Genomic DNA, 10,701 nt, shown 5'->3' with positions numbered 1-10,701 from the left:
AATTTGTACTACCATGTCGATCAGAGATGTTTTAAGTTTTTTCCCCTTCCCTGGAACAAAGAGAATACATGTTCAATGAATTAGTGAATGTTTACAGCCCACTCTGAGGCCCGTCTGCAGTACCACCAAAGCCCACCAGGAGGCTCATTACTTATTAAACACGAGGACAAGACAAAAGGCTGTTCAATAAGGGTCATGTCATTAATATGGGAGGTCATTTTACTTTTGCAACCAATGGCATCATCAATTATTTTTCTTTTTAATTTCACTTCCAGACTCCTGTGAGTGTGGAAGATGTCACTTCTCTACATAAAGTATCTCATAATAATGACTACGGGGTTCATATATACATGTGTGTATCATTCAAATTTGGTAAGATGATTACAAACACATTTTACTATCGGTGGAAAAAGGTTAGAAGAGATATATCAACTTTGTCTTGATAATTTGTCACCTTTTAGGCAGTATTAGGCACATTTTAATTTCGCGTGGAAGCATACGCAGAGAATGTTGAAGCGTGATGACGTCAGTTGTCACGCATGATGAGCGCTACATAAGTAAATCGAATCGAATCGTGCGACGCTGGTCATAAAGAAAGAGTTGACAAAACAATGACAAGAGAACGGAAAATTGGTAAATCTTAACAGATTTGTGCATCGAAAGTGCCAAACTCTGAAACGTTTTAATTAAAAAAACATTGTCGCTGAAGCTGCAGAACAAGGTGATGATACAGGTATGTCCATGTGTCACGTAACGTGTGCGACACGCATTAGTGTTGTGTTCCATGCAAAATGTATTGAAGTTAAACAGTTAATTTGTATTTAATTGTGTGACAGCGGGTGGAGCGGTTTTTTGTCTTGTGTATCTACCTGTCAGCCTGGAAACGTCCGTGTATTAGTGATGATGTTTAAATAAGTTACACATGGACTAATCACAAACCATCACCTTACCACGCCATGTTGGGTTTCTTAGGAAAAGAAAAAAACTGGAAAGTGAGTTGTAATTCATGAAGTGGTGGCCGCTTTCAAAAGTATAGAAATATTCTGGCTAAAACTGAAAATATTACATATTAATGAACACAGGATTGGAAAAGCTAGTTTTCCAACTTCAGTCCCTTGGCAGACCAATGCCACTTATACAACACAATACAACAATAACAGTAAAATTAAAGTGCTGAATAATAAGCGACCATGTCCAACAATGACCAAGATGTTAAAGTGCTAAGTGCAAACGTTCATTAGTGACAATAGTAAAGTATGTAACCGTATAAACGTGTTTTAAGGCTGCCCTAAACACGTTGAGGGGATAACTATCTTGACGAACACTTCTTCTCTGGCGTGCCCGCGCATGTGCTGTTCAAGTTGCGAGTCGGAGACTTATAAAATTAACTTAAAGACACGAAAGTACTTGTGCTGCGATAACTTGAAACATTTCACTCGTCATTGAAGAGTCCAAACATGTTTTGACAAAAACTAAAAAGGGAAGACCTTTTTTAGTCATAAAGCGAGTCTTCATGGAAAGGGGCGTGGTTATGATTGCACTTATCCCACAATGCATAGCGCTGACTTGATAGTATGTTGCTAAACGTTGTATTTATGTAAGAAACACTGCGTTTTGGTTCGGCCACCTCACGTCTTCTATACACAGTGCTTATTCTTCGCATGAATCCAAAGCAATGTAATGCAGTGTGTGTGTTGGAAAAGTGAACCTTGAGTGAGAAAGGTGTGACGGAGAATGACATGGGCCACTGTAATGCTTTAACGTTAGATCACTCTTGTTTCTCTTCAGATCGTATAAATCTTTCGCCTTTTACTAAAGATTTCCGTGGAGTGGAACAATAAGAGTATAACTCAATTTTTTGATGCCCTGCGCAAGTGGGGCTTTCTTTCCAATGTCGAATTATAATTTTCACATCACATATAGTGATTATTGTGTAAACTTGTGCCATGCATCAGTTTAGCGAGTATAGTCAGCTATTGACTAGAACTAGTGTTGAAATAGAGCACGACGTTAAAATGTTTTACTTGAAAACCTTATTTATCTCTTCGTTACTAGAAAACATCTTGATCAAACTTATAACTGAACGCATAATAGCTGCATCAAGCCAAATATAGTCATAATATTATGAAACTTTACATAAAATAGCGTCATCTGACGCCCTTCCTTCTTTCACATAATGGTATGACCCTAGTCTGTCCTCGCACGTGATTGGCCGCATGGTGTGCTCGTCACGCTAGAAGGCTGAAGATTCCGCTCTTAAGTTTACAACATTTCACCAACAGTGCATTTATTTTCTTGTGAAAACAGTGTTTATGCTTCGCATGACTCCAAAACAATGTAATGCAAAAAAAAAAAAGTTTGAATAGTGAACCGTGAGTGAGAAACATGTGACGGAGAATCACTTTGGCCACGGTCTCCACTCGAAATTTAGATCACTCTCGTTTCTCTTCAGAGCGTATAAATCTTTCGCCTTTTACTAAAGATTTCCGTGGGGAGGAACAATAAGAGTATAACTCAATTTTTTGATGCCCTACGCAAGTGGGGCTGTCTATTCTTGTGAAACATAAATATTTCATAGACGATTGTGGAATCGACTGACACTGATGGAAAGCGTAGATCATACACTTTTACATGATATAATTGCAATATTATATTACTTGTACTAGCATGTAGTCCTAGTATGTTGCTGCACAAGTCACAACGAATTGCATTTAATGTTTCTCAACGTTGTTATGACTCTGAATTCATATAGTGTATTGTGTATGTTTTTATTCAGTTATTTTGAAGTTCCCTGTGAGTGACAACACTCTCCCATAACATAAGCAATCATTAGAAAATTATACTGTTTCTGTGGATTCATAAGAAGTCAGAAAGGATTTGATAAAACTGAGCATTGTAAAATGTTGCCTTAACAATCCATCCATCCATTTTCTAACGCTTTATTATCATGTCATACACTACACACTCCTTTGCAGTACTCGTCCCTGACCACAAGGAGGTGCAGAAGTCAAACAACATTCTCAGTTGATTTCTGTCTCCATAAGTGTGATATATATGTAATAATAATCTAAGTTTGTGTGTGTGCATGTGGACTGGTATATTAATTATATGTTATATATAATTATATATATATAATTAATTATTATTTTTTGGCATTAACACTTGTTATGATTAATTTAAGGACAATGCTATGTCAAGGCTGTCCAAATAAATGCAGTCAATGCAGTGTACTGAGAATTATCGCTGCAATCCAACCTACTGCAATTTTCAATTCACAGGAGGTGCAATATCTATACACATCTTATTCTACAGACCAAATCTGACAAACAAATCTTTGTTTCTCACAGATCTGCACAAATATCACACAGTGATCATTTGAATGAAAATGAGACTAAAGATGTAAAAATGACCATTTCCTCTGATATTGCTAATCATATCACAATCCCAATTCCTGTCAAAATAGTAGCAATTAGATATTTATTCAAAATCGTTCAGCGCTAGTATATTTAATATAAATATACTTTATAGAAACTCCCATTAAAAGAAGTTCCTTGACCCATTTAAAAAAGTTTCACAGTTTTTTTCTTTTAAGTGCACTTCAGGTTTAATATTTAAAACCTTTATAAATCCCACTTTCAGCCAATAATTAGTGCAAACATTTGTCAAAGTATCAAAGTAGTTTTGTTAGTATAGTGTGTGTATATATACATATACATATATATGTATATATATATATATATATATACACATATAAAAAAAATACTAACAGCCTCTATGTATACTAGGAATAATACTATTTATTATTATTAAGGACTGAGAGCAAATAAACAAGTTATTAATAATTTAGTTTAAGATCATTATAACTTAAATTATGTTAAAGTAATACCATTAAACATACACATAGATCCTTTCTAAATAAGCATGAAGCATGCAAGGTTTCTTCCACCTACTGTACAGTCTACAGACAGTCCCATCTGACCATTTGCAGTTCTGAGCTACTCACAACAAAGCTAATACATCACTCCATCGTCTCTTTCCAACATAGAAACTAGTTTCACTTCTAATCTCCCTCCTTTCTCGTGCTTCACTTTGTATCAAAGGCACAAACAGTGACGGACTGTTTAAGTGTTTACATGCAGAAAACTGCTGTCAAATCTGGACGTTGAAGAAGAGCAAAAAAAGGTGGTGACACCAGTTTGTCAGACGTTGTCCCTGTCACATCGTCATGGCCTTTATGTCACAGTGATCTCCTGCAGCAGATCTGCGGGGAAGTAGCCCAGTTTGCGTCCGGTGCTGACCTTCAAGTAGCCGCCCTTCTCATCTCCTTTCTTCACCACAATCTGAAACACAGTGTCATCAGCGTTATAGTCACACACTCACACACACACTCTACAATAACATGCACCATTGAACATGAGGGTATTTGGGTGCTTTGGTTCAGCATTTAACAGTGGGCCTGACAAAGGGCAAGAGGTCAGTGGAGTCATAAAGAAAAAAGATTTGAGACATTTTTAGCTTAAACATAAAGCTGCAATGCATAACTTTTGCTGATTTTTGTTGGTGCTGTTGTTATTATTTTGCCTCTGTTTGGTCTTTTTTAGACAAGTCAATTTTATTCATATAGCCCAACATCACAAACACAATAAGCTTTGAAGGGCTTTATAGTCTGTACAGCAAGTGACACACACTATCCTTAGACCCTCACATCAAGTGAGGAAAAACCCTTGTACAGGGGGAAAAATGGGAGAAACCTCAGGAAGAGCCACAGAGGAGGGATCCTCTTCCAGGACGGACAGACATGCACAAGGTGCGTATGTACATAAGCAATTTCAGCAGATTATAAAAGAAATGATGTAAGACTCTGTGAACAGCACTATCAGACCCGACTGTGGGAGCATTTGTGTGTGTACAACAGCAGAGCAGGGACAGAAGCGCTAACCAGCTGTTTGACCCTAGAAGCAAATTTCAAATAAAAAAGCTATAGCATTTGTACAACATGAGCTCAGAAAACTGTTGAATTTCAGTTTAATGTACACATGCTTGCACAACTTAGTGCAGTTACCTGATCTTTCTTTAGTGTGATTTGTCCCATCTCCCTGTTCCCGACAAAGGAGCGCGTCACCTTGAAAACTCTCTCTGATGCACGCACTTTTATGAGGTAGTTGGTGGGGAAGTAGCCCGTCTTATCTCCCATCTTCCCCTGGGAAACAGAGTGGATAGACATCTAGTTCATGATCACTACGAAGTGGCAGGATTGTCAGGACGGGATAATGAGGAAGTTTAAACTCACTCTCCACCACTCTTCATTGGAGTCATCCAGCACTGTGATCCGATCACCGGGGCTGATACACAAAAATATACACCATCACCATGACTATAATACTTTATAATTAACTTTCATGTTTTAAAAAATAAATAAATAAATACATGTTCGAATGTAAATGAACATTTACTCTGATACACATAAGAATAAATGAAAGTTGAAACTTACTGGAAGTCAAGGTCATCTTTCTCAATGGCCTTGAAGCGGTAGAGAGCCAGGTAATAGTGTGACTGCGAGAACGTTCCTTTACTCTGGTGAGAAGACAGGACAGATGCTGCTGCATGTTACAGCTGATATTAATTATACCAAAACTTGCTGGAAAACAGTGCATAAGTTGCAGCCGTAGATTAAAGCAAACCTTGTTTATCACTTTCTCATCTGCTTTGTCTCCTCCTTTCTCCTTCTTATCATCAGGCTTTCCTGTGAGGACATCAGACACGATCGTCACCAACGTAGGCCATCTCTACTTTAAACTTTAAGAAATTACTTGGCAGTTATATTTAAACAGTTTCATATAACTTGCAAATTATAGTTTGAATGAACTTTAATAATTTACTAACTGAAATAATTGTTTTTTTAGTTTTGTCAAATATCAAATTTTTTCAGTGTATGATTTTAGGCATCCTTGTTGAATTTACAGCTGTGTCCTGTATTATCACATCTTTTGGAGAGTACATTTTCTCATTGAATTCTCAAAATGACCACAGAAATCATCTGAAAATGACTGGTCTCTGTTTACCTTCTCCTCCCTCCTCGTTCTCTTTGGGCTGGTGGTTCTCTTCTTCCTCTTCCTCCATCATCATCATCATCTAGAGGACAGAAAATAAAGTTTAAAATGAGATTGTTTTTCATGTTATTTGTTTCAGAGCTGGTGTCAGTGCATCAGTGTGTCAAAGATGTTCCTGAATACCTTGTGTATTATGATCTGACTGAAAAATATATTGTACACTCACATTTTTCTTGTCATTTTCATTCTTTTTCCGCTCCTTATTCGCCATGATGACACCGACTCGCAGGGTGTCAAAGACGGGGTCATTCCGGTTTGGGTTGTCTGGACAAGGGCAGAATCGGGGGTTATGAAGTGACATATTTATATATATAGTAGCAGTTTTTGTTACAAAAACAATTGAATTGGAATATATAACATATGAAGGCCATATTCTGGATTAAAAACATGTTAAATCAAATACATTTAAGTGTGTTTTTTTATGGACAGATAAGACAGGAAAACTTAAAATGAGGATAAACTGAGACACAGTGTCACAGAGGACTCAGTGGACTCACTTGGATCAGGTTGGTCACTGCTGTACAGAGGGGAGCTGTAGGCTCTTCTGAAACCAGGTGGCTACAGGAACAAAAAACAAACAAACAGTTCCAACAGTTTTAATAACAAAAATCTGTATTACCACATACTAAATTTGTATTATCTTGAAAATAAAGACCATTTCCAGAGCATGGCAGCAGAGGGACTCACAATTTTGCCAAAGCATCTCTGAAACTCAACATATGACTGACACGAATGGTGGATGTTGGTCTTGCAGTTTTTACACCTCAAAGCGAACTTGTTGTTCACTGAAAGATAAACATGTGTGAGGCAGGTACTACTTCTACTAGAAAACAACATCTATCAGAAAATGGCATGCATGATGAAGATGGTCTCGAGATTATTGCAGCACATACAGACTATCATGCGAGCACAGACGTCACAGAATTTGGGTTTCTTGCAATAGTGGTCCTTGAACTTGTGGGGTTTGTCATTGATCCGGCGAACTGGCTCTGAAGGAGGTTCTGGGTCCTTCTCTTCCACCTCCACCTCCTCGTCATATATGAAATAGACCTGGAGATACAAAACAAATGACACAGACAGTCACTAAAGAAGAAGAAAAAATCAAAATGCAATCCATGGGTATCATGTTGATGAAGAAGAAATGAGAGGATATAAATGAAGTTCATGTGAATAATATGGAACTCCCATAGGGAAAATGTATAAGAATGTTGACATTTTGACATAATTACCTACATTCCCCATGTATCACAGTCAAAAGCATAAATTTGATTGAAGTAAACTGTGGAAAACGGGTCTACTGTTCCCGAGTGTTGAGTTGTAGTATTCTGTACAAATCTCTCACATATTTTCAATATTTCTGAAACATAGTTTTATTGGATTTCACTTTTAATTACCTAATACCTAACATCCATGCCTCTCAAGACCTGCATTCTGTTGTTCATATTCTACTTTAATGACATTTATAGCTAAATCTGCAGTGATAATCTTTTGCCATGAAATAAAACGGGTTTTTTTTTCTAGTTGATGCTGCGCTGCGTTCCTGTCCCAACTGGTGGCTATTTTAAACTGCTCAGGAATTGCAGTGCTAACATTGGGGGATGAGGGCATTTGACATGATCCTGTCACTCACAGTGTCTTCGTCCTCCTTCACAAAATTCTCAGGAACTGGAGGATTGTCGTGGATATCCACTGAGTTTTTATCATCCTCCCTGACACACATGACGCACACAAAGAAAGAAAAAAACGCAATGATATCATGAAGCTCCATATATTTACTTTGCCAAGAAAAGTTTGTATCTTTAAACAACATGTGTCAACATTCACTTTTTAATGATAATTGATAAATGATACAAAGCACACTTGATTATGTGAAATGACAATGTTACGTTGCAGGGTTTTTGCAGGACAACAGGAAAAATAGAGTGACCCCGTGTAACTGACGTACTCGCTGTGTTTGATATCAAGTTGCCATTCCACCTTAAAATAGTTGTGTTGATTATTCTGAGAGACTCCTTTGATATATTTTCGAGCTGCTTTATCGTTAGTGAATATAGTCCGATAATTGATGGTGGTGGTTTTTAGGTTTTTAAGTTCACTATGAGACAAGTGGAGATGGTGAGGAAAGTAAAGCAAACAGTATATTTTGCTCAAAAGAATTAAGGGAACACCTAAACCATACACAAACATTTGTTGAATTAAATATTTTAGCTGACAATCTTTTCTGATATAAACTGTAATATCATTCACGACATAAATAATATGTGACATCCATTCATTAAAACCAAAATCTCCAACCCATTTGAAGGCTGGATTTTGAATGAATTTGCAGTGTATTTATATTGCAGAGGTCATTTAAATTATTAGAAATACAGATTACTCACCGGTCCATGGTGTTTGCTGGACAATCTCAGTGAATCCTTTGCCTACAAAGATATAGACATATATATAATTTATTAGTTTAAAGCATTAATTTTTTCATTATTGTCTTTACAAAAAGTCATCAACTGCCACTGTGGGTGAACACCTAATAATTAAACACACCTAGATCAAACACAGGCAGCAAATTAGTTGTTGTTTTTTACACATTTACTGTGCATTTTGCACAACTTTGTAGAAAAATATGTAGTACACATTTTAGCATAATATTTAGTCCCACTTTACCTTTATAATGTGCATGCTGTCACCATTTTAATACAAATATTGTGGGACACATCAAACACAATTACACAAAGGCCTGTTAATATAGGATGTTTTCTTGTGACCGTGTAAAAAGTCCCATGTTGCTGTGAACTTATTGCCTACGTACTGTTCTAACACTTGTCCACTTGACCCACACTATTCCAGGGTTGTGAAATTGGATCTAATCACAGCTAAATTTAGGTGCTTCTGCCAGTAAGGAAAACAGGAGTCCCACTGGAATATTTCAAAAAAAACAATAACACTTTTGTCATGCAAACACAGCTCCCCCTAGAAATACTCATGCTTCAAACTAACATATCCAATGTTGAAATTCACACCAATAAAAAGCACAAACCTGGTCTGTGATCACTGTCGCTCTGCCGTAGATCTGAGTCTCACTGATCAACCTGCCTCCTCACTGCAGGCCCTCAGAAATCAGACTGGACCACTGTGGCTATTATCTCTATAACGTCTCTGTGATTTCAGGCTCAAGGTGTGAGCATATGTCTGTTGTTGTGTAGTTATCTATAATTTTGTGTGCGTGTCTTGTGTGCTTGGTGGGCTTAGCACTCATGTGTCAGGCTGACTGTTTGCGACAGCTGGGGACCTCGAAGTGAGCACCGATGACGAGGGGAAATTAGATACGTTCTTTCCCTCTGTCTTCATTACATACATATACGCACCTCTTTCCCCTTGTCCCACTTGTTGACATAAAAGAGAACCCACACACATGTTCTCTTTTGCTTCCTGTCAGTGTCCTTTAACCCATGGAGTGCAAAAATGATGCTGAAACTTGATCCAATAATAAAGTGCTGTATAAAATGAAATGTGTGTATATCAATGATTGTGGTTGTGATCTAACACTCAACCAGGGCTTGTTGTAGTTATTTTTACTCCTTACACCTAAAAGTAAAAACTACCAAAACTTTCTTTAAAAATGTACAAGCACACAAAACAAACTACTAAATTACACTACCACGACTCAAAATGATTTGTTATTTTCTACCTCTGGCAATAATTGTTCTTTTGTATGAAGACGTGGCTCCAACTAATGAGTATTCAAATTTAAAATGTACCCTAATATTATTTAACTTAACCTGTCTGAAGCCATTTCATTGTCAAAGGTTCAGTGTGTAATAATTAGTGACATCTAACGGTGAGACTGCAGATTGCAACCAAAGGAGTTCTCCTCTGTTCACCCCTCAATTTCCCAAGCATGTCAGGAAACTATTGCAGCGTTTGTATACCAGAAAGGATGTTTTGTTTTTTGTGTGTAGTAAGCTTTTGTTTTCTACATGCAAAACACATTCTCTTATGGCAAGTGGTTTTAAAATTCAAATAGTAGACAGGATATTCACTACGGATGTCTGTGACATCATTCTTACTAGTCAAAACTACAGTTTCTATGTTTAAGATAACTTTAATTATCCTTATTTGAAGATGTCCAAGTTTGTCCTTTTTAGATATTGAACTAAGTTTCAGACAGTCTTAATGACATTGTAGAAACTGGAAGTAGAGATATCTATAAGGATAAACCCCATTCGCAAGAATGGCAAAAGTGACGTCATTCTGACTAAAAACTGAATTGCAGATATTTAAAAACTGTGGTTTTGACTAGTAAGAATGACGTCACAGATATCTACAACTATTCATACAAGGCACAATGACATTATGATGGGTCAAAATGACGTCACAGATATCAGTAATGGTAATTCCAGATAACCAGATAAAGTTGGTGATTAAATGTCCTGTACAACCAAAGCAGTGCAAGATGGTGACCTTCATAAAGCATAAAGCAATTTTATTTTTTATTATACACCTATGCAAACATACTTAGCATGTTTAATTTATGACAATTAATCCTCCTAAATGTTACACAGAGATCCTTTAAATAAATACATTTTATTTAAAT

General features: G+C 36.9%; 1 protein-coding gene and 2 non-coding genes across 3 annotated transcripts; 2 read left to right on the top strand and 1 right to left on the bottom strand.

The window, feature by feature from the left end:
* The first annotated feature begins 1,768 nt into the window (after nucleotides 1-1,768).
* LOC131469305 (U5 spliceosomal RNA) lies at nucleotides 1,769-1,882 on the top strand. The gene has a single exon (XR_009241793.1). It is a non-coding gene; the product is annotated as a U5 spliceosomal RNA (small nuclear RNA).
* Nucleotides 1,883-2,432: 550 nt separating this feature from the next.
* Nucleotides 2,433-2,546, top strand: LOC131469304 (U5 spliceosomal RNA). The gene has a single exon (XR_009241792.1). It is a non-coding gene; the product is annotated as a U5 spliceosomal RNA (small nuclear RNA).
* Nucleotides 2,547-3,777: 1,231 nt separating this feature from the next.
* stac3 (SH3 and cysteine rich domain 3) lies at nucleotides 3,778-9,365 on the bottom strand. Its single transcript, XM_058643115.1, has 13 exons — nucleotides 9,145-9,365; nucleotides 8,492-8,533; nucleotides 7,741-7,819; nucleotides 7,004-7,160; nucleotides 6,798-6,895; nucleotides 6,608-6,668; nucleotides 6,277-6,374; nucleotides 6,063-6,132; nucleotides 5,682-5,743; nucleotides 5,492-5,574; nucleotides 5,291-5,342; nucleotides 5,063-5,200; nucleotides 3,778-4,340 (listed from the first exon to the last, which is right to left on the bottom strand). The coding sequence occupies exons 2-13, from the start codon at nucleotides 8,497-8,499 to the stop codon at nucleotides 4,233-4,235; spliced, it is 1,014 nt and encodes a 337-aa protein (XP_058499098.1). The 5' UTR covers nucleotides 8,500-8,533; nucleotides 9,145-9,365; the 3' UTR covers nucleotides 3,778-4,232.
* Nucleotides 9,366-10,701: the final 1,336 nt, after the last annotated feature.

This window comes from Solea solea, chromosome 11 (genome assembly GCF_958295425.1).
Source record: "Solea solea chromosome 11, fSolSol10.1, whole genome shotgun sequence".
Taxonomy (NCBI): domain Eukaryota; kingdom Metazoa; phylum Chordata; class Actinopteri; order Pleuronectiformes; family Soleidae; genus Solea; species Solea solea.
This window is presented reverse-complemented; position numbering and strand designations above follow the sequence as displayed.

Coding starts and splice junctions, on each gene's coding strand:
- stac3 (XM_058643115.1), bottom strand. Junction 5,343..5,491: donor AAAGATGACCTTGACTTCCA/GTAAGTTTCAAC, acceptor TTTGTGTATCAG/CCCCGGTGATCGGATCACAG. Junction 5,201..5,290: donor CCAATGAAGAGTGGTGGAGA/GTGAGTTTAAAC, acceptor TCTGTTTCCCAG/GGGAAGATGGGAGATAAGAC.